The sequence below is a fragment of the Zonotrichia albicollis genome, chromosome 4 (genome assembly GCF_047830755.1).
Source record: "Zonotrichia albicollis isolate bZonAlb1 chromosome 4, bZonAlb1.hap1, whole genome shotgun sequence".
In the NCBI taxonomy this organism is placed as follows: Eukaryota; Metazoa; Chordata; class Aves; order Passeriformes; family Passerellidae; genus Zonotrichia; species Zonotrichia albicollis.
The window spans coordinates 61,234,414-61,259,381 of NC_133822.1; the positions used below are offsets into that span (position 1 = coordinate 61,234,414).

Consider the following 24,968-nt stretch of genomic DNA (forward strand, 5'->3'; position numbering starts at 1 on the left):
AAAGGACCATATGATTAGTCCGTCTCAGATTCTTGAATAATTACACTCTTTCTATGGAAAGTATTATTAGTTCAGTTTTTGTAGTGCTAGAAGAAATCCTAAGTCTGGAAATTAAAAGAAAGAGATTGCTGTGCATCTTGGCAGTGGTTGTGGTAGTGGAGCAGATTCATGTTCTTCCCATAAAAAGAATCCTTGCAACTCACTAGGGGTGAAAGACAGCAGCAAGGAGAACCTCTGGTCTGGTACCAGGTGGAGTTAAGCAGGGTGCAAGAGACCAGTACAGTTGTGAGAGCATAGCATATTCTGCAAAGACAGGGGAGGTCTATTGCAGAAGATAAAAATTGTTATGAATGATGCTAATTACCTCATTAAGCAATGTGTCTTTTATTAGCACAAGAAACAGAAACACTAACAGCATTGGTGAGGTCTCCTCTGCAATCTGATATAGATTGTGAGCCAGATCACAAGCATCAGATTCTTTAAGTTGAAAGTGGATACTCAAAAAAGCCCTCTGGCATGGGTGAAGCTGTAGTTGCAAGTAATGAAGTTAGAAGACAGCATTAATCAATTATTGGAAACTATGCTCCACTTTGAAAAAGCTACTTTTGAAGCTTCTACTCTTAAAGAAAATTCAACACCTATGATTTTTACTGTGTTGAATCTCTGGGCTGTAAATTGGTTGTTGGTTGTCCTTGCAATCATGAGACACCAACTACCATTTCCCACAGGAGAGCAGAAGTCACTTCTGGAGATAAGTGTGTGCAACAGGGTGCAACAACCACAGCAGGGACATGAGGCTGTACCAGTCACTCCTCTGCCCCGGTGCCATGTAAGAGCTCCAGGCCAACAGGTCATTTCTTCACTCATTCCCTGGACACACAAGTTCTGTACAGAGGTGAAAATCAGTGGGAACCCAGGGGACAGTTGTCAGGCAGTTCATGCAGAAGTGGTGCTTTGAGGTATGTAAGCTGTTTGCATCAGGAGTGCATAATTAGCACTCTTCTCCCAGGATTCCTGCTCAAGCACCAAAGCTGTGCAGTTATAATGTGGGCACAAATAAGAAAGTCAAGGAGAAAAGGAAGGAGAACAGTACTCAACACACGGAAAACAGCAAACCTGACAGCAGAAAACTACAGAAGACCTGCTATATAAAGGTCTCTAAAAAGTGATTTATACTGGGTGAGAAGCAAAACTAATTGAAAATGCATAAAAAGGAGAGGGTTTGGCATTCTTCATTAAACCGTGCCTGTTGTTGTAGAGATAAAAGAAACACAGTTTGAACCAAAAGGTTGAGTAGAAATTTAAAATCCAAGGTCAAAATTTTCCATGAACGGCACAGGCAAAATTAAGCATGAGAACTGGCTGATATTGGCTAGAGCTCCCAATGGATTTTGACATACAGAAAGATAAATACATCAAATATAGTTATGCTTGGAGACAGGTAGAGACTGGTAGGTTATTCTTTGATGCTGCTGTGGATGTTGAGGTCAGGCTGGAGAGGGTGACTCAGGAAACAATCTTTCAGCTGTGGCAAGAGTGCTAGTCAGGAAGAACTTTACTTGCTTGTTGTTGCTTACATCTAGGGGTCCAAAAATACAGCCTGCAGGGCCAAGATAAATGATCTGCAATATATTGCTTTTATAGTGCTCTCAATTGACCATGTAATTCTAAAGGTTCACAGTAGTTCAGAGCCAGCTGGTGCATAATTCAAAATGCCCAGGAGTCACTGATTTGGGTAACTCACTGCAGAGGGTGGATAAGCAAAAGGAACCCCTATTTGCAGCACAGAAATCTCTAGTGAAAAAGTAACTTTTGTAGTGCTTTCAGGCTGATGTCTGACACTCCACAACGTTTCTCTGAGCATGACACACAGCCTTTGGAAAGGCAAAGAATTACAGTGGAGGCATAATATTAATGATTCAGAAAGTCTTGTGTCACAACCCTGAGCGCTGCAGTATCTAATTACTAGGCATAGTGGTTTGCGCACAGGCTGTGCCAAATAATGACAAGAGAATTAGACACCTAAAAACGGAGTTTGCCCTCTGGGGAAGGTCAGCGTAAGCCAACTGGTTGGAAAAAAAGGCAAAGTAGTGCTGTGAGACTGAATTCTTAGTCCCTCACAGAATCCAGATCCATGATACAAGGAGGGCTGCACTCTGTAGAGAAATATACTGAGCCATGATCTTAAGTGAAACAGGATGGTCTTTCAAAACCTGAGGAAGGGAGAGGATAGAACAAGGCTTTCCTTCCAAAAGCTAGGGGAGAAGTGCAGGTGCTCCTTCTGAGTTCCACCCTTGGTGTTCAGTGCAGTCAAACCATCTGTTGGATAGCTGGGATCAAAACATTTTCATCCATGAGGGATTTGACCCTTCATGGAAGCTCCAGCCTCTAAAGATATTACTCACTCCTGACAGGTAGTGTTTTCTTCATGTCGAAATTCAAAAAAGAAAATTAATAGGAAAAAAATTACAAGACTTCTTGTAGCTGTGGTTTGATTATCCAATTAAACCAGGCTTAGACTGTTGAGTGTTTATAAGCATTTTATAAAATACAGGCTGCACAGGAAGAGATTGAGAAAATCCCTTTCTAGCATTCCCTATTGCATGATTTCTTGGCAACACATGTAGGGAATATGCATTTGCATCACTCTGGGAAAAGAAGTCTCATGCGACCTCCCAAAATCCTTCTGTTTACCATTGGCATCTGACAAATTTTCTACAAAGCTTCAGACTTTCTAATGAGTACTGAAACTTCACAGAGTTTGCCTTTTAAAAATGTAATGAAGTTATATTTAGGGGTCCAGAAGTTTAATTTCTGAGCAATCCATGAGAAAATTCAAGGTTTATCAGCAATCTCTAAAAAGGTAAATTTTGAAAACAAAATTTTTCAATGTTGTATACAAGAGAGAGGGAAACATTTCTTTAAAATTAAAAAAAAAAAAAAAAGTGGAAATTTATTTATTTGCTACTTGCGAAAAGAATTGTAGTGGTCAGCATTATGAAGGTTTATGCCTGAATGACTGAGAGGATTGGCAGTGAAATACAGAACCTCTCAGTCATGGGACATGAATTCAAATAGGAATGGGGTTAGTAGTGACAGAAAGTCATTACTGTGTCATTGCAGTGTGCTAATGCTCAGAGATTCATTGGTGGCTTGAGTCCAATTACTAGCACACAAGAGGTCACATTACAAAATGCACTAGCAAAACTGGCAGAGGCAGACCCATTTCTACTCTTTGTAACATGCTGCTACATTGCCATATCCAAAGATATGCTTTCAAATTTGTGTCAAGACTCAGAGCCAGTGTGGTTTAAGCAGTCAAGCTCCATGCTGCACAATTTTATGAAGAGAAGATATCTGAAACAATTGATTCAATAATTCAATTTGTAATTGTAATAGTTGCAAATTCCCCTGTTTAACCTACATAAACCACGCAGCACCAAGCTTTTACAGCCTGAGAAGGCTGGGAGGGTGAGGGTTAAGCTGTCCCTGGGCAGAGCAGCTCATGCAGGCTCTTGGTTTCTTTGCAAGAAAGGGGATATAACTATGCTCAGCTGAAGCTGATTACTCTGCCAGGCTACAGCATCACCTCCTTCTTTCAAGGTTTGGAGTGATTTAGCACTGATGGAAAGCTGAATTGTGCAGAGCCTTGAGTGAACTCAGAAGAGGCTTTTGTTTTGCTAGACTAGAAGTGCATGAGTTTTTTGACTCTCCTTGACTTAGCTGAGCAAGTTCAGAAATCTCTGAAAAATGAACAAGAGCAAAAAAAGTTTATTAGACCAAGAGAAAAACTAGTAAATGGTCCATTGCAGCTGATATGTTTTTTCAACTGTATTCTAAATAGGAGGGTATGAAAAATGCCATGAAAAAAAAGGAGCTGAATTTCTGGTGCAGAATAACAGTAGATATTCTCAGAAAAAATACTGTCCTGACTACTAGCTAGAAAAGGACACTAAGACACTGGACTGTGATAAATCTTTTAATGCACAAAAGATTTACAATGGAATTATTATTACTTTGCAGGGAAAGTTCTTACTTTTACCTAAGTGTGCATATGTAGTGTTAAATGCATAGTGTATAATATATAATCATGTATCATTTATCATGTGTGTGTGTGTGTGTATAAAAATATATGAGTACTTTTTACACTTGGTTGAACAGATTTCAAGTAGGCATTAGAGAAAAAATAAGTGAAGTATTCAATATTTGGCAGAGATCCCTAGAGACTTAGGCCAGTAGCTGTGTCACACTGACAAAAGCTATTTTATGTTTTTCAGCTCTGCCTGAAGGAATATAAAAATAATACAGATCCATTGGTGGTTGTGTTGGCAAGCAAAAAATTAGCTTGGCCTAATTGGCCGGTGCTGAATGTGACACAAAAGCCTATTTTCAAGGGAGGTGAAAATATGTGAAGCAAAACAAGTAATAAATAGAAAGCTGAGACGGTGATTATTTTTAAAGAGAAGGCAAAAATTCTATTTATTATTTCAAAACCATGTTTTCAATAGCTCTTCTATCAGTATTTTAACATACCAAACTTCTGTTGTCTAATGGAACTAAATATTTGAAAGAAGAACCAGGATGTTTTTCAGTGGGAGGATGGGCCAATAAGCAAAAGCAAACCTGCATTGCAGTCTGGGAACTTTACAGAGTCACAGAATCACCAAGGTTGGAAGAGACTTTCGAGACCATCTAGTCTAACCATCAATCTGGCACCACTGTAACCAGCCCTGAACCCTACCCCCAAATGCCACACCCAGACACTTGAACACTTCCAGAGATAATCACTCTATCACCTCTCTGAGCAACTTATTCCAATGCCTAACCACTCTTTTTGGTGGTTTATTTTAATATCTTATCTGAACCTGGTGCAATGTGGGGCCATTCCCTCTCATCCTTTCGCTGGAGGCATGGTAGAAGAGGCCAACAGCATCTGGCTGCAATTTCCTTTCAGGTACAACTCATGGAGAGCAATGCAGTCCCCTCTGAGCCTCCTCCCTCCAGCCCAGCTCCCTCAGCCCCTCCTCACAGGCCTTGTGCTCCAGCCCCTTCAGCAGCTTCTTTGTTCCATCTCTAACTTGCTCCAGCTCCTCAATGACATTCCTGAACTGAGGGTCTTAGAACTGGATGCGCTTGAGCTGTGGCCTCACCACACCAGAGTATGGACAGACACTCCTTTCCCTCCTGGCCACACTGTCTCTGATCCAAGCCAGGATGCCACTGCCTTTCTTGCCAGGCTGGGCACAAGCTGGCTCATTTTCAGCCAGTTGTGACCACCAAGTGCAAGTCCTTTCCTTTGGGCGACTTTCCAGCCCCTCTGCCCCCATCCTGTAGCTCTGCATGGGGTTGTTGTGACCAAAGTTCAGAGCCATGCACTTGGCCTTGTTGAACCACATTCCTTGCACACACACTCACTAAATGCCCCAGTGCCCTGAAGTCCACTTTGATTGCTCCAGGGCTAATTTCTTCACTCTCATCACTACAGTCCTGACAAAGAAAAGAGAGTAATAGTCAGAGGGTTGTAACAGATCAGGAAGTTTGCTAGTAATATCCCTTACCTGGGCCCCAAGGAGGCAGCAAACTTCCCTGTGGGATGGGGAAAAAAGCAAAAGGAATTGCAAATTTGCTGGGAATCATCCCTACCTAGATCTTGATCTGCCCATTAGGGTGCTGAGCAGCATGAAGGCCAGCAGTGACTAAAACCTCTTTTCAGTCAGAGTTTTACCTGAACGTGGGAGCAGCTGGATTTGATTCCCAAGTGCAATCAGCTCACAGATCTCAGTGCTGTGCCCAGTAGCTGTCACAAAGAGTCATGGCTGTCCTTGCAAACTTTCATGGTGCTTTTTAGTGTTAATGTGATTTGTACTTGGAGCAGTTTTACTTGATGGCTAATATATACTCCAGAGAAATTTAGGATTGGATTGGCAGATCAATGCTTTGTTTTGAATTTACTGCTATTTAGCACAAGTATTGAAACAAAAAGGAAAAATGTAGGAGAAATTAATAACATAAAATTTTCAGCAATATATCTGGGCTGAGCACTGGGCCCAGAATATACCTAATCATACAACTAGTAGGAAAACACTCTCTCTGCTGGAACAAGGTGGCACATCAAAACAGACCCTTGGGCTTCAGAAAGTGCATTTAAATCTGCACCAAAATCTGTGCTTCACAGCTCAATCCTAAATTTTACCAAATAGCATGTTCCTAGAAGGACTCAGAATTGTGTTGGGTTGTCATCTTCCATGTGCTCATGAGGTGTCTGGGGGAACAGAGAGTGCCCATGAACCAAGGCCAGCTGAGGGAGATTAGATGGGTGGTAATTATCAGTTGCCTTGGAACTGTTTCCCAGGAAGAATGTGTCAAACTCCAGCCTGTCCTGCTGGGGATCAGTGGAGCCTGAACTGGGCTCTCCTTGCAGCAGCCCTTGGTGTGGTCAGTGCATCTCACACTGCTCCTGTTTGCCACCAGTGCTGCAGGGTCTTTATTCAGTCATTGCTGGGCACCACGGCCAGAGCCTCATTTGATGGCATTGTCCATCTTTTACCTCTAATCTTTGAAGTGAAGAATGGCTGGAGATGGTGCTACTTTTGAAGGTGGGGCTTTTTATAGCCAGATGTTCATGTTGCTTCCAGTTAATGTCTCAGGCAGGAACTGTTGGAAATTCTTTATACTCTAGTTTATTTGTATCAATTTATTTAAAACTATGAGTCTTTGGGACTGGTGTGCATTCATCCTGGTTCATATTTTTTCATTTGTCCATGAGATATAAAACACTTTCTTTCAACATTGTATTGCTTTTTAATCCAGTTCTCCCCAAAAAGGATTTTCTGAAAGAACAACTAGGGAAGAAAAAAACACACAAAGAAACCCAAAAGTAAAGATTCATATCCATAGAACAAATGAAGACACATTCCTTTTAACCTAAATGTTGGTACAAATCTAGGGGTGAATTTTCTTTGTCTGGTTAGCACAGATGCTGGCTGAGCTATGCCATTACAATGCTTATTTTGTCCAAATTACGTGATGACAGTCATCAAAACACCCATGCTGTGCCAGAAGCTCATTTTCCTCTCTCAGTGGTAGATATCTGGGAAGCATGGCAAATTTTATCAGCTTCCACCAATAAAGATTTGGACAGAGAAATAACGAGGGTGGGAAATCACTCATTAACATTGTGAATAATAATGGCTCACTGTCAAGCCAAGCTGGGGCCAGAAATATAAGCTATCCTGAACTGGTCCATACCTCTTTTTAAAAAACTGTGTGCAGTTCTGGCCTTGTTTTCCTGCAAACAGAGTTAAAAAATAGAGGAGATCCAAAAAAGGACAAAAAGCATGATGATCAAATGAAGGGAGCAGATTCTGTATGAACACAGTAGGGCTTGCCAGCCTAGGAAAGACATAAGGTAAGCAGGTGTGGAAGCACAAGAGGCAGGAGGAGGGTGGCTGGAGAATATCACCAGGTGCTTTTTTGAATACAAGAACCTGGCTGGGGGCATCACATGGAACAAGGAACTGCAGCCAGAAGAGTCAAAAGGACACTCTCCAAGGAACTGCCAGTGTTATGAATGCCAGGAATGTGCTCAGATTTAAAGGGTCAAAATAAAGCCCAGGGAAGTGCAACCCTCTGAGAATCACTAAAAACAATTTAAAAATTATAATTGGTATTCAGTTATTTGTAAGTGGTTGAAGGATGGAAGATCATTCAATGATATTATCATTTATATATACCCAATTCTTTTTCCCTTTGTGTTTGTTTGCTTCAGGTTTAAAAATTTTGGAGACTGCATATTAGGCTAGGTGAAGTTTCATTCTAAACTGTTATTGACATTTTTTTGTTCATTTATAAGCTATGAAAGAGCTGCTCAGTTCATCCTATATATGTGTTTGTGTGTGGGTTCATGTTCTGACAAAAGAACTGTTAGAAAATTAGGTCCTAACTAAGTAATACAAGTCATTGATTTTTGAGAGCAAAGACCCTGGAACATTTTCTCTATGTGAAGGAAGCCAGAATTACAGCAGAAAAGATCAAATTGTCTTTTTTTTCCCCTCTTAGTTACTTTTGACTTCACATATGATAGAATGAAAAAAATTTATGTCTGCATCAGGCCCCAGAAAATACCTATCTGAGTGGCACCAGAAAAGCATATTCTTCCTTTGTACCATCTTATGAAATAATATCTAGCGAAGCATTTGTTCTCCACTCATCACCATGGTATCTTAAAGACTTAGAATTCTAAAGTAATACAACAAAGTAATAAATTAATTCAATTTAATCAGATTTTGTATTCTGAGGAGTAAAGATCATTTTAAGAAATTAAGTCATTTTTACTGATGTCTGACTCATTTTTTCAAACCTGGCTCATTCCACATTCACATAGAGTAGTGTTTTAAAAACAGAATTAGCTCCCACATTGTAACTGTACAGGCTGAATCCTTAAGGCAACACAGTGGAAATGCTTATTTAGAAATTCCACTTAAAATTATTACCAGTAGCAATTTATATTATCTGTTGTTGGATGTAACATTGAAATAAATGGCTAATTAGTGTCAACTCACCAGCATTTAGTTACCAAGCAGCTTGAAGGCTCTAGGGAACAGCTTTATAACAATCTACAGCATTCTCTTTAGACAAGGACCCCATTTAGCAATTGCAAAATGTAATTTGACATGTCTGTAGTATTGCTTTATGCATAGAACTTCTTTTTCTACTCTTAGAATAGTTAGCTTCTCTATTTTTACTGATGGTGGTTTTTTAAGTGATCTCAAAGTTAAAGTGTTTCACTGATATTTGCTCCCTTGTAACGCACATGCTTAGTCCCAGAACGTATCTACTGGTTCTGAAGGGAGCTGATGGAGGTTGGTTTATTCACATGCCCATGAGAGCACACAGGCAGGGCTTAACGAGTCTCTCATCCTTTGCTGAGTGTGTGGCAGTCTAGCTGATTAATTTTATTGCTGACATACAGTCCTCCATCCACTAAACTTAGCAAAAAATCCCAGCAAATGACATGGCAGATCTCCCAGGAGAGCATCTCCATCACAAAAACCACTGCTGGAAGACTCAGTTCTGATTTACTCAATAATGGTACACGATGTCTACATCACTTCAAACAAATATGGGGTCTGGAAGCACAAGCTTCCTCTGCAGAGACCTTCTGCAGTGACATCACAGTGTCAGTGTCACCTTCAGGCAGGAGGCAGGGCCACACAGGCTGAGAGCACCTGCACTTGCCACAGAATCCTGGTCCTGTGTGAGGGGCTGTGCAAAGCTCCCTTTGCCTGCAGACTCTACAGAAGGCAGATTTTCACCTGTGCTGGTGGGTGATGGCCAGTGTACTGTGAGAGCCAGCATGATTCAGGAAACACTTGAAAGGCAGATTGCAAGTTTTACATCAAGAACAGTTTTAGTGCTATGTTGCTTTTTTTATCCTTATGAAGTGTTGGATCCATTCATAAACATTCTCTTTTTCCTAAAAACAAACATGCTTATTTTTGCTTCTGAAGTCTGGGGGAAAAAAACAAACAGAAATGCCATCTCAGTAGTAAGTGAGTCAGCTGAGCTGTACCTCTGATAGCTCAAAAATCCCCCATGCAGGATGGATCAGACATCATATTTCTGTGATGGTTTGCTCAGGAACAGGTAGGATATTAAGTTTTCCTATTCAGTGAGGGAGAGATGACAGCAAAAATATCTTTTACCTCTTTGAATTTAATATTTATGTTAAAGGAAAACAGAAGGATTTTGGTTATCTGAAACTTGGTCTGGATTGCCAGAAACTGGGAGTGTTTCCTTGGGCAAGCCTTTTAAGTTTTCCATGCAAAAACTTCTGTGTTTTGACCTCTAAGTACTGAAGTCCATCTGTGCAAATCCATTTAAGTGAAAACCCTGGTGCACATACAAACAAAACAAAACAAAACAAAATCACAACCCTCTCCCCCTCAAATTCCCTGACTTTTATTAGAAATTCTGTATTTCAAGAGCTGCTAACCCAGCCAGGTGCAGGGGCACTATTTTAATTCTCTTGCACTGCAGGCTGGAAAACCCAGGGAGCACTTCCACTTCAGAGAAGCAGATGTGGTTTTCATCATTCATGAATGATCATACTGGGCAGCACTTGAAGGAACATTTGTGGACCCAGAGGAGATCATGTCCATCATGACTAGGCAGAAGAGAGAGATATTGCAGCAGAGGCCCCTGCACAGCAGTAAAAGCATCCAGGAAAATTATTTGCAATTCCATGCAGAATCTTCCTAGGCTGGAATAAAATTTGAAGTAATCTGTGTAATGTTGTTCTGCACCTCACACAACCAGCAACATTTTGTATTGTTAGAAATTGCTTTTCCAAAATCATTAGGCTATTTTCAGACCTTGCCAAAACCAGGACAGTAAGTCAGATTCAGCATGATTATTGTTTGGTAGTGTCAGAGAGGACAGGAATTGCTTTTCCTGCCCGCTCTCCCATACTGGGATGTAAACGTGTGCCCAAGTGGGTGGCTGGCAGCCTAAACTCATGGGCCAATGAGCAGCTGTATAATCATCTCTGAGAGTCTCACCACAGCAGACTCTGGGGCTTTTCCTGGAGGAGAGGAAAGAGCCATTAGCTGAGGCAGGAGACAAGAGGGCAGATGCATCCTCCTCATCCCAGCCTGGCGGGTGAAGCAGGGACCCAGCACAGAGCAGGCGAGCAGCTGAGGAGGGAGGATGGCCCTGCCTGCAAAGGCAGAGCACTGCTCCTCAGTCAGCTCCCCTGCACAAATCCAGATCTCTGCCTGGGTGACCCACCAGATCTACTGGGAAACGTGATTTGTCCCCACACATGGAAAAATATGAGCTGGTCTGGCTTTTACCAAGATTGTTTAGTTGTACTATTTGCATTGTTCTTTGGTCATAAATTCCCTTTCTTTTAAAATAAGTATTACCAAGTTAATTTTAATGTCTTTGCATCTATTTTACAACTCTATTATTTTCTGGCATGTTTTACATGTTTGAAAACAAAAAAAAATGTCACTAGCCTACCTTTTCAGCAAATAATATGGGAGCAGACAACAGATCTCAATCAATGTAATAATTCTTTAAAGAATGTAAATTAATTCGAAAGAGGTAAAAGAGGGCATATGCATCTGTAACATGCATTTTAAATTGTTTCTGCATTTGCATTTGGTTTTAATGGCATTTACGCCCTCTAGTGTCAGAAAACCCTCTCGTAGTGAGGGTTTTTTTACCTTCACTGTCTCCGTTTCAGCCTTGAGTATTTGGGCTTTGCAAAAACGCAAATGCTGGGTTTTTTCTTTCTATATATGTTCTCCAATTTTACAGATTTTGTACATACGTTGCTTGAGGGTGTTTTAACCCAGAGTGAGCCATTTCAAATATTAATTTCTGATGTAACACACAAAAATATGCTAAATTACAATTTCTGTCATTATTTATTTTGACATCCACAATACACTTGCTTTTTGCTTGGAAAAAATTTACTCCTATGTTCAAACAAACAAACAGGAGTTAAATAAGCAGCATTTTCCCTGTCATTTGTTAAGATTATTAAAGAAAATACATTCTCTCTCACATCAAGGAAAAAATGGCCAAAAAGTATGATTCATTCCAATTATAATTTGGACTTTTGACTTATGAAATATTTCATCTTACAGCCATCAAAAACTGGGTTTCATTAGTTCAGGATAAAGATGAATAGTTGATGATGCCACAAACAGTCTGTGTTGTCTGAGATTTCTTGAATTATGGGTATGCAACACCAGATATATTCCACTCATCAGCTAGAAAAGCAGTAGTGTGGTGGCAGGTGGATCTCCATGGGTGAGATCTGACATGGCAATGCTGAGATTACTGGCTGGGCAGTAGTAACCCCAAATACATTTGTGTTTCCCAAGCTCCTGCAAGAGCTCCATCTTCTGTGTACGACTCAAGCTCTATTCCGTTCCCCCCAGCTGTCATGCAAAGTGCTACATCACACCCATGTTACTCACATCAACACTCTGGAAGATACAGCATTTGCAAAATGATGGAATCCCCTGACTTGCTGTCTGTCTTGCAATATGGAAGAGTCAAAGGAGTCAAATATGCAAAAGTGGTCTGTCACCTGATGAATACAAACAACCCAGACAAACATACATGCCTCTAAATCCATCCATCTAATCCATTCATCCATCCATCCATCCTTTCATCCAATCCATTCATCCATCCATCCATCCATCCATCCATCCATCCATCCATCCATCCATCCATCCCTGTACAGTGTCACTTAGTGAAGAGGATCTCTAAAACAAATTCTAAATTCTGCAGCCTCTGTTTGTGGCATCATCACCTATTCATCTTATTCCTGAATCTAATGAAAGTCATGGGCTGCAAGCAATAGCCTGTCTGGCCTGTCTGGCCTGCATCCAGTGAAACCCAAGCATTAGTTTGATCATGTTGTTTCTGACTTGTGATTTGATAAAACTTGATTGACACACCTGGTTTGTCACAGCCTTTTTTTTTTTTTTTTTTTTGGTAGCTGAAGTAGAATGAACCTGATTGATATCAGGGGTCAGTATGAAGCCTCTTTTTCTTCATTCATCCAGAACATAAAATATTGGGATGACACTTCTGACATTACAAAATTAGATTGTCAGTACAAATCACCAACGCCCAAAGACTGGCTTGAGCTTTGGCTACAATGGCAGACATATGCAGAACAGACAATATACAAAGCTATGAAAATACTGCAGCTAGGGGAAAAAAGCAAATAAATGAGAATATGTCTGCAGTTCTAGCCTGAAGAAAAGTGAGGCAAGCAGAGTAGCACTAGATAAAACCTTAAAATAGTTCCCCTTTGGAAAGGGAGTCTGTAAAATTGCTTAATAAGATTCTACATTTGTTGTGTCTCCATGGCTGAAGAAATCAAATTTTCTGCAGAATTTAGAATTTGTTTCAGAGATCAAGTATAAATTTTTCACTTGGAAATGCGAGCACCTCAAAGCTTCCCTGCCATCTGAAAATGGAGTTACACTCTTTTTTTCATTTAGAATTTCTAAAGAATAAAACAATTGTAGTTGGAGTTATAGAAGGAATTTTCCCTTCATTTTATATCATCCATTTCCATTGGTGGTGTTCAGTGATATATGAGGTATAACTGAAGGTAATGTTTAATTCAAGAGGAGGAACTTCATTAGCAATTCTGATCATGACTACCCTAGACTAAAATCTGTGTCATTGTCCCAAAGGAGAACAAGGCTAACCAGGGCAAATGTAGCAAAACCTCTGTTTTGTCACAAAAGTAACCAAATATGTTTCTCAACCCGTGAGAATTAGGAAGACTAATTTCTTTAAAGTAATTTTTTCTGACTATAATTTTATTTAAACAACTCCAGCACAGTGGTTAGTAACAGGAGAAAAACTAATTATGTAAGAATAATTAATGATGTGAAAGGTATTACTAACGCTAAATAACAGACAAGCAACATTACCTTTGGAAAATGTCACTGTGTTACAACTGATGCAAGCTAAAAAGAAAAGTAACTGAAAGCAAGTTATTTTAAAGTAAGCAGTATATGCACCTGTGTGACATTTTGTCCAGAAGGTAAGAAAAACATTGCAAAATACCTTCTTGTGTCAAACAATCCTAATATTTTTTATTTCGCTCTGTAACACTAAAATATTATGAAGAGGCATCTGATTGTGTCACTGGTTAGGTTCACACATAAATACTGAAATGCTAAAGATAGGTGAGCTTGTGGTTCCTGTCACAGCTCCTAAAGCTTCAGTCTGCTCTTGATTCATATAATTATAGTGTCACATTATCAACAGGATGAACTATATCCCTGAGCAATTTCCAGCCAAATTAATTAGAGGCAGCAATGTCTTCTGTCCACAGCTGCCATCAGTGACAATGGAAGCTTATGAAGGTTCAGCAGTTTGGCATTTCAAGTGATAAGCATCTAAATATAGGTTTAGAAATCTCATTTAAGAGATCTAATTTAAGAGATCTAGCACTGGGCATGTGTAAATTTTGCAATTCAAAATCTGGTTGCGTCACATTTCTGTTTACACAGTCTGATCCACTATATGAAAATACTTGTATCTGTAAGAATTAAATAAAACTAATGAATAGTGTAAAGCAGAAATGTTTACCAGTGATTTGATCCTAGGTCTTCTCCACAAAGCTCACCACCCTGGCCCTATGCCCGCTGCTTTTCTATTGTTCTGCCTGGAAAAAAATGGGGTTAGTGAGGTGTTAGGGATCCCATTTTTCTGAGGCCTTGAAAGGTCATTTATCCACTTCCTTGCCCAAAGAAAAGAACAGCTGGTCATGCATATAGCTGATAGTCAGCTCAGGCTTTAGGAAGAGATAAACACCAAAAATGCCTATGTTGTGGAGCGCAAATGTTGGTGTGAAGGAAAGCATGACATTCTTTTTAGTATTTTTCCAGTTTTTAGATATCTTTATTAAGACCAGTAATATTATTAATGTAAAAGATATAATCTATTAAATTACATATTTTTCATGCAATCCTGCCATCTCACAAAATGAGAAACTAATAACATTCTAATTCTGAGTAAGTGGGGGGAGGATACTGGCAGAAATATTAATTATATTGTTCGTGTGAATATTTTACACCTGGACATGCTTAGTAAAACAACCAAATATTTATTTAACACAACATAATCTATGTCAATAATCTAGGACTTGGTCATCTATATTATATCTGCCTGTATGACAACTTATTTGAATATCTATGTTCAACACTTCACTCATATCTTACAAAATGCAAACCATTCATCTTCATCTCCTTTTGACATGAGCTGAGCTCTCATTGCTAGAAGGTGTGCTCTAATTTCATATAATATCTCCATCATTCCATAGCCTCACCCTTTTATCCATTCCTGTGATTAGGTGCACAATTTGAACACTGATTTGAAAACTTCACCCTCTTCTCTATCATTTTTCCAGTTCCTGATGCACAGACAGGTTTTGTTTTTCAGACAGTGTTTTCTAAACATTGTTCCTCCACAGTTTTATTTCTTAACTTTTCTCGTGTTAAGAGTTTATAAATTCTTTGTAACAGGGAATATGTTATCTCTCTTTTTACAAGGGTACAAAACTCACAAGCTAAAATCAATGTTTAATAATAACTTTAAATCCAATAAAGTTGAAAACTGAATGGTACTTGAAAGTAATTCATCTTTTTATTAAACTCTGTAGGATGTAATTACATACTTGTCCCCTATAGAATACAAAAAAAATGCAAAAAGCTAAAATCTCTTACTAAGTTGTCACAGGAGTGCCTTTACATACATCAGTAACACTTTGTTCTTACTTGCTGGACAAAACAATATCCAATATCATAAGGAAAGGTGGTAGCTTTAGTAATTCTGAGCACTGCCAGGACTGCAGTTACAATTTTGTTGCTTGCTTGCTTGTGGCTTGAGTTTTCCATGTTTGCTTTCACCTAGACCATAGAAGGGGCATCTGGAACTCAGTTACTCCAGCTTCTTATGTCAACAAGAAGTTAGGTCAGCCATGCTTCTGTCTGGCCAAATTTAAAAAATACAGTGATGGAAAGTCCATGATCTCCTGGGAAACCTGTTGCAAAAATGTGTCACCCTGCTAAATGAAAGCACTATATCATCATGAGACAATAGATTATTCAGTTTAGTATCTAATTTACCAAGTGGTCTCTCTTAGATCTCACCAATGAAATTGATGAGTTCTTTCAAGTAAACAGCATAAGGACTGAACTTCAACACTGATTTTTTTTCTTAGCAAGGTCATTCTCTTTCCATTGCAGTAGAGGCACCCTGGGAAGAGTACAGCAGGTAAAGCATGTGTTTTACCTGCCCCCACTTTGACAGACAGGAGACCCAAAATTTGTTTCAAAATAAAATTATTTGTGCACAACAATAGGCATGCTGTAAATGTAAGAATATGTGTAAAAGCATTATCTATATGCAGCAACTATTATTTGCAAGAGAATTAAAATATATTGTGCAATTAATTCACTGTGAAATAAAATGATTAGAAGAGATTATGTTTTTACTAAGCCTTTTGTTTTCTTTAACCCAGGTATGGTGACATGGTGCCAAAGACAATAGCTGGCAAGATTTTTGGTTCAATATGCTCCCTGAGTGGGGTCTTGGTCATTGCTCTGCCAGTTCCTGTAATTGTCTCCAACTTCAGCCGTATATACCACCAGAATCAACGAGCAGACAAGCGCAGGGCACAAAAGGTGAGCTTCTAATTTTCCCTCCTTTTGTTGTTGAACAATAGATAAAATATTATTTTCTATATGTTGTGTGTCATGATAGTATTTCTTGGCAAGAAGACCACTATATGTATGTGCTGCATGCGAAACCATGTCCTAGATGCAGATACTGTCTTATTTTTAGTGAGGGTAAAAATCCCAACTCAAACCAAAACTGGTTCATTTATCTTTTCTGTCAAAATGTACAGATCTATTATTTTGGTAATTAATCCTACTTATTAGACTAGATCTAGGATTTTTAGACAATAGCTGCAGTGTCACCCACTGAAGATTCTTCTGTGCTTTTTCAGGCAGGCTTTCTTTCTATCACAGTCTTCTGAGGAAAAATAAAAAACCAAAACAACCAAACAACCCAGCAAACAAACAAGGAAAACCCTGAAACTTCATAATGATTTCTAACATCTCTGCTAACAGATTGCTTCACTAATCCAGGTTTAGTTAAAGTCCCAGATTCAGTCTCTGGGGGAATCTGATTGTTGGGGAACTTGTCTCCTCAGCTCTATTTTGCTTAAAAGGCTTCAGATAAACAGCTCAATCAGATAAAAAAAAAAAAGTAAGTAAAAGTCTGTTTTTCCAGATTCCTTGATTTGCTGAGTCTCTCACTAAAATATCCACTAGATCTACAAAAAGACTGCTTCCCTTCTTGAGACATATGAACAAGGTCAGGGGTTGGGAAGAGAAGTATTTATCAGGAGTGATGCAGCCAAGCCTGGACAGTCACTTACATCTCCACATCACTGCCAATGCACTTGTTCTAATCCACTTCTCTGAATTCTGAGTGGCAGGCAGCTCAGAGAGCCCCCATTGTGACCTGGAGCCCTGCTCTGGGTGCTGAGATGCCTTTACCTCCTCTCCTCCGTGGATGGCAGGTGAAAGGCTTCGGATGCCGCACAGGTCGCACGATTGCCAAGGCTGAGGTGTAACCACTTGTGCTTTTTGTGGACCTGTGGCCTCTCTTCAGTGGTCCTGAGTCTCCAGTGATCTCAGGAGAGCAGGATCATTGCAGGGGGAAGTGTGCAGGCTGGGGACTGCACATACAGAGCAGGGAACACAGGGAGTTGCAAGCTGCATCTGCTTCATATCAACAGCAGCACCACAGTCAGATACAAAATGTTTGTATGTTTTCCTCTGGCCACCTTTTTGACTGATTTCTTCATTAAAACAAACAAACAAACAAACAACAAACAACCCCACACCCAAAATCAGTGAAATAAATGTATGCAGTGATACTATTTTCAGATTATTTTAAATCAGGACAAACAGAGGTACATGGCCAAGAAACTCATAGGCCCAGGTGGAAGATACAGCACCACCCAATGGCCACATCTTGGAGAAATGCTGCCAGATGAGGGAGATGCTATAAAAAGAAACCAGGTGTATCACAAGAATGTCACACCTCTCTAGAAACCTGATCTAAAGTAGGCTGCTTCAGGGCTCTAAATCCCATACTTTATCTATCTACTTATTCCACCCACTCTTCTGCATGCTGTTTTGTCCCACAGCCTAATTCCAGCTGTGTGTTCCCCTCTTCACAGCTGACTTCATGTCACTTTTACACTAACTTGTTTTTGTTAAGAGCTTTTCTAGTTCTTTTTGTGGAATGGCAGCAGAGAAACAACTGTACCTCAGCCAGAGCACAGTGCTCCTGCCTGTGCCCCTGAGCACTGTGGCAGTCATGGGTAACAGGTCTGCCCAACCCCAGCAATCACTGTGCCTGTTCTGAGCTTTCATAATAGCTGCAAACACAAACATTTCAGATAGAAACTGTGTCCTACTGCATGCCACAAAACAGAGTTTTTTAGGCCTGCTTTACATTTGTGTCATGGTTTAACCCAGCCAGCATCCAAGCCCCATGCAGATGCTCACTCACTCCCCCACCAGCAGGATCAGGGGGAGAACTGGAAGCATGAAAACACAGCCCCACACCAGCCATTGTGAAGAAAATTAACTCTACCCCAGCCAAAACCAGCACAATTTGTCAATGAAAGAGAAATGGACACTAAAAAATATCTCACAAAAGTTAAATTGCTAGACTGGCTGCTATTCCCCATAATCTCCTCCTGAATAGGAACTGCTTGAGTTAATAGCTGACTTTTTCTCCTTGCAAAACAGTGAGCTCATTGTATGTTTCAAACAGGAACACAAAGTGATGAATGGCAATCCTGCCAAGCATTTTTTCCTCCACTCCCCAGAACAATGCCAACAGCAAGGATGAGAGATCTCCTCTGACTGTGTTTATGCCCTTCTTGCTTTGGAGAAAATGGCTTTGAGGTCTGATTGACTTAGCACTGGATGTGTGTTTCATTGATATCTCCTATTGCAAAGGCTATCTTTTTCAATCTAAAATGACTGAGATGTTGAACTGAATATTGCTCTGATGGACTAAAAAGGAAAAATCAACAAAAAGCACTTCATGAGTACTGTATAGTCCAAATTTAGCCATGAAATATAGCCTTGCATTTCACAGGGGGTTTCTACTACATTGTAAAAGAATATTCAGGCAAAAAGGTCACATTATTGAAGCTTGAAATTCCTTCTTCATTCAATACAATAGAGGCTTTACACCATTTTCTAAAATAAATGTTTCCCTAGGCACTGAACTGGTTTCTGTTCTCTGTGGCTGAAGAACATAAGCTTAAAGGAAGGTGCTGTTTCATGGAGAGCAGCACAAACCCCTGCAGGCAGTGGCACCTCCTGCTACAACAGCTTCCATTGGTTGGGACAGTTGTACCTTGAATTGAGAAACTTTATCAACACCTCACACAGAAGTTTAATCAATATAGACTTCAGAAACAGCAAAACACTTGGGCTGGAAGGAAACTTAAGAGAAAGTTCTTTGCTGAAGAGTTGAAATCTAGTTCCAGAAGCACTAACAATTTACAGCAGAAAAATATTGTCACTTACATTAGGATTGTTAAGAGCCATGCAACCATCATTTTATGCACTTACTGAGCTCTTCACAGTTATTCAAGATTAGACAATTCCACTTGTTTGTTTTTGGCAAAAAGACACTGCACATTAATGCTTGGGAGAAGATGGAAGAGAGAAATTTATTTATATACCATTGCATTTTGAATGGATTTTAATGGAAGCTCCTGCTTCCAATCATAAAAATACATTGTTGTAATTGCCATGAAATCCCAGTCTGTAATACAGAAAATGTTGGCAGGATAAGCCAGCTTTCTGCTGCAGTACAGGAAACCCCTTGCAATCAATATAAACAAAAGCAGAAAGGGGGGTGGGGGGAAAGGAAGGAAAAATCATCTATGCTTATCAAAACATTGTTTTCTATCAGATAGTAAGGTCCAAGGATCTGGCTATCCTGACAAGAAATGGAGGAATAAATAATCCAAACTAGACATTGAAATTCAGGGCATAACTAATTATGCCCTGGAGTCTTACTGTGCCTTCTTCTCAAGCAGTTTTATCAGTACTGAGACAGTTTTGAAAAATGCTATTTGTGGAGATTTTCTCAGCTAGAGACAACTTCAAGAGGTTGTTATTTTGGTTGCCCATTAACTTTGGGCAAAGTTAATGACAGTTGTCTTGTATAAAGGCAAGGAAGGGAAGGGAAGGGAAGGGAAGGGAAGGGAAGGGAAGGGAAGGGAAGGGAAGGGAAGGGAAGGGAAGGGAAGGGAAGGGAAGGGAAGGGAAGGGAAGGGAAGGGAAGGGAAGGGAAGGGAAGGGAAGGGAAGGGAAGGGAAGGGAAGGGAAGGGAAGGGAAGGGAAGGGAAGGGAAGGGAAGGGAAGGGAAGGGAAGGGTTGGATATGATTTTCTGTTCTGTATGTGATAGGTAGCAAGGGCTAAGGTTTGGCAGGACACTCACAGTGTCGTATTCACTGGGATCACTACCAGCCTAGAAAAGAGACAGGAGGAGGGACAATTTTCCTCTTGGAAGCTGTCTGGCCACTCCATTGCATCTTGGACCCAAAGGTCCACTCCCAGCAGCAGCAATTATGCTTATAAAGTCCTTCATATCCTGAATGAAGTGTGCCTTGCTATGTGCCTTTTCCATACCTGCCTCTGGGAGGCAAGAGCCTTGTGTCCTCTTGGCCAACAAGTGCCTGAGTGCAGGTACATCTGCTCAGGGCTGTTCATTACCTGAGGAACAAAGAGCCTCAATATTAGTTACCCAAGCACTTTCTAGAGTGCTAGAGTGACTTTGATGATGCCTCAACAGAACAGCCAAACAACCATCATCATCTCCAAAATTTTACTTTAGACATAAAATTCAACCTGAATCTTTCATGCAAGTATCGTCTTCTACCTTCAAAAAGCAAAATATATCCTGAAGATTGGCTTGGCTTTGTTATTTGTTAATTGTACGTAATGCATTTGTCTGTCAGTTATGAATAATCAGTTACTAGCTAATTATAAATAGCTCTAGGACAAACTGCAACAACTGCTTAACAGCATCTGGAAGCCCAGAACTGTGTTTGCAGTGGGAAACCCTGCTAGACATTTTGACTTCTTTATGAGACAAGATATTAATATCAATAATATTAATATATTGCAGAAATATAACTAACAGTAACTTATTCAGGATTTTTGAGTTTAGCAAAAAAAAAAAAATCATGTAGAACTAGTGTTTATTGAACAATAATTTAAATAGACTGTGAAAGTAAGGCACCACTCAAGAAATGTATGAACCTTATTTAATTCCATGTCCATTAATGTGCAAAGTAAACAGCATTTTCTTCTCTGTTACATATTGATGTCATGCAAATCATTGTCAGCTAATATGAAATCAATCATTTGCAATTACTGAAAATTAGACAATCAGAGCACGAAATGTAGGCATGATTTTTCACTTAAAAACAAACACACAGGGTGGATTTATGAAACACCAAACAAAAATAAATTATATAAACAAAAATGTAAGTGATTTTTTGGACAGCATTCACCCTTGTTCCAGGAGCCAGTGTTGTGGTTGAGCACAGGCAGGCAGACAAAGCCCCCCCTGCTGCTCACTCTCTCTCTCCTCCCCACAAGGATGGGGTGAAAATCAGAAAGGTAAAAGTGACACTTGGAGGAGCAGAAAAGGCCTTGGCTCTGTGCAAGCACTGTGCAGCAGTAACTTAAACATCCCTGAATTGTAAACACTGATTTCAGCACAAATCCAAAACACAGCCGCATACCAGCTCCTGTGAAGAAAACCAGCTCTGTGCTGACCAAAGGCTGTGCACAGAATGACTGTGAAGGAATTTTAATATTTTAAATGTACAAAATTATTAAACAATAATAACTAAAGGGTAAGCAATTAATAACTTTTGAGTTTTCATAGTAAAACAATTATGTAACCTGGAGAGTAGCAAGAGCCAACAGGAGTTAAGTACTAAATTACCTGGGCTACCCTGGCTTCTTGCATAGCAAGTTGAAGAGAATTTTGCCAGAAATTATTCCCAGTATCACCATAAGTCCTGTCCTAAAACCTTTCTGATGAAATCATTCTCTTAAAATAGCTGGACAGCTGAGGTCATCTGAGTGTCAAAAGCTGGATACTGCAAATTCCCCACAGCACTGCATTTAGCTCTACTTAAAACCTTGTGAAAATGAATGTTTATATTTCTAAAACTGACAGAGGTAACTGTTGTTGAATAACAGTGAATTTCTTTTGTGAGGTTTTTATGAATGCAGCCCTATACAAAGATACAATTCTATGCCGTAAAATTCGAAGCTAGAAAACAGAAAGATATGCATTTAAAAGAGAAGTTCAGTGCAAATACAAGAGATGTGGGAAAAATTGCAGCTGGTCATCAACTTCTTAGGAAGAATGGAGATGAGATTATTTGGGTTGAATTTCACTAAAATATGCAAAAGAACTATATTTCATCTACATTCTTTTAGTCCTAGATCATGTAAAAATTACCAAAGTTTCATACTCAGGAAATCTTCATAGCAAAGATATAATCTACTTTAGGAGAACTAAGTACTTTCTTTTTTTTTTTTCCCTAGATATTTTATGAAAGAGGAGGATTAGGAAGGGCTTTGAAGTGGTTGAAAGAGGCAGTTGTCACTCCCATTCTGTTATACATGACAGAAAATGCAGACTAGAGGACAATGCAGCACTTCTGTAACCACAGTTTTCCAGATGTCATCACATCATTTTGATGCCTTTCATGGGAGTTCTATCCCCAGCACACAGCCCCTAAAATCCTGTGGGTGACATGAACTTTTAATGGTGTCTTGATAAGAAATGTGAGAAGTCACTAGACTGCTCATGCTCCAGGCTCATATATAAATCAGGCAGAAGCACTGAAAATAAATCTTATCACTTTAACAGATTTGTAAACACCTCCAGTTTCTGCAGTATTTTCTCTAAGCTGAAGTATAAACATGGAGGCCACAATATCTGCTTCCTCTCTTCCTCTCTGATTTACTGTCTTCTCTTTGGTAAATGATATAAATTCAGGCCATCTGAATGAGTCTCAGCTGGAAAGATGTGTGCTATTACTTTCTAGCTCACAAAAGCTTTCTAAGATGCAATAAATTCAGACTTGCAAAGCAATTTTAAATCTTCACATAGAAAGTACAACCTTCATATTATATGTGTCATGGCACTGATATATTAAGATAGTCTGATGGACTGTTATGTTTTTCATATTTCTTTATTAAACGATGCTGTGCCATAATTATTACTTCAAGCACTAAAGAAAAAATGAATATGCATGCTAAAAGGAAAAGCAGAACTAATGTATGTTAAATATCTGTTCATTAAATCTAATGAATCTCCATGTATAAAGAGCAGACTAAAAAGTACCACAGCTAAAATATTTGTGACTGAAATAATTTATTGATGAGACTCCTATAAAGCATCTCGTGCTCCTAAGACTAAACTTTTATATATTTATGAACATAACCAAGTGCACTTGTCCCAGCCCATGACTATTCTGTGGTGCAGGTAAAACTCTTCCCCCACCCTTCAACCCAGCATGCTGGGGTTGCATCACAGGAGCACTATTTAGAAAACCACCTATTTTCTGGGGATGGAGCCCCCTGCTCTGCTGGTAGCCCTGGATACTCCACCCAAGAGCCCAAGTGAGCCAGAGGGTGGGAGCTGTAACAGTTCCCCACACTGGTTGCTCCTGGGAACCCCAGGCCAGGGCATCAGGGATGTTTTCTCCTTACCACTAAAATAAGAAGCATTAACTGCATTGCTGGAAAAGTTATGGTAACCAAGAAAGTCAATAAACAAATGTGTTATCTTAAAATGGGCAATATTTCACAAAATCAATAGCATCTCATATGAGATTTTTGGCTCAAGGATGCCCACATGTAGAGCATTACTTTCTTTTCTTTCAGAATAATTGCATGATAACAAATACATGACATAGCAGAAGCCAGATTTCAGCCATGTTAGCTGTCATAAATTTCTTGGCTTGCTTTTGAGAAGATCTGGGAGTTTGAGGCTGTGAGTGCAAAGAAATGTGGTGTTGAGCCATTCCTCTAAGTCAGTTAATTATTAATCATCATGCCAGAAAGATCTGGTGGCTGCAGTGACTGGGCTGCGTCCCTCTCTAAGCACATACTGACATTTAATGTCACAGAAATTTGGGGAAGGGGGGAAATACTCTCTCTATTTTTTTTAAATGCCCACAAATTAAACATCAGATATGAAAATCTCTACTACTATATCAAAGTTGGATTTTCAAGTGCTTTACTGTATCTCCTTCGGTGCTTCAGCAGCCATTTAATTCCAGATGCTGCCAGGCATTTGCCTTTTAAAATCGGAAATCTAACCATGAAGATAAACCCAGATTCCATCTTATACATGTAACAAGCCACAAAAAATACAGAACCAGGATGCTATCCTAGTAATCCCATAAAAGCTTCTGTTTTCCAAATTAATGGTTGAGAGAGTCCACTCTTCATTCTTTCCCCTAATTCTGTGCTCTGTGTGTTGTACAAAATTCAGTGAATGCAAAATGTCTTCCACTCATGAGCCTCCTTCTACTCTGCATGAAAGTCACCTTCACAAGCAATGAGGTTCACCTGAGAAATAACAAATTTCTCTCAGTGATTGATACCTGCAGTCTCTGAAAAATCAGGTTGTGAACAGTCTATGACCAAAAATGGTAAGTTTTAAGTCTGGTTATACTGACAGACATGAAGAGGCAGGTGGAGGCTGGTGAGGAGTGGTGTCTTTCAGGGCTTTGTCTTGGGACTGGTGCCCTTCAATATGTTCATCAATGACACCAGCAGTGAGATCAGGTGAGCCTCAGCAAGTCTGTAGATGATACAAAGGTGAGCAATGTATTTGGCACAACAGAAGGAAGAGCTGCCATCCAGAGGGACCTGGACAAACTTGAGAAGTAGGCCCATGAGAACTTCAGGAAACATCAAAAAATTCAAGTGCAAAGTGCTTGCACCTGGGTCAGGACAATTCTGCACATGAGTACAGGCTGGCAGAGGAGGTAATTAAGAGCAGTTCTGTGGAGAAGAACCTGGGAGTCCTCATGGATGAAAAGGTGAAGATGAGCCAGCACTGTGCACTCACAGCCTGGAAAGCCAGCTGCATCCTGGGCTGCATCAAGAGCAGCATGGCCAGGAGGGCAAGGGAGGGGATTCTGCCCCACTGCTCCGCTCTGGTGAGACCCACCTGGAGTGCTGCATCCAGCTCTGGAGTCCTCTGCACAAGAGAGACATGGACCTGTTAGAGCAGGTCCAGAGGAGGTTCACAGAGATAATCCAAGGGCTGGAGC

General features: G+C 39.9%; 1 protein-coding gene across 2 annotated transcripts in view; it reads left to right on the forward strand.

Moving 5' to 3' along the window:
* The window catches only part of KCND2 (potassium voltage-gated channel subfamily D member 2), a 262,217-nt gene that overhangs the window by 228,965 nt on the left and 8,284 nt on the right, over positions 1 to 24,968 (forward strand). For both annotated transcript variants that reach the window (XM_014275919.3, XM_074539957.1), the window contains exon 3: positions 16,067 to 16,229. In XM_014275919.3, the coding sequence (XP_014131394.1) occupies positions 16,067 to 16,229 (163 nt within the window). The remainder of the gene's footprint in view (positions 1 to 16,066; positions 16,230 to 24,968) is intronic.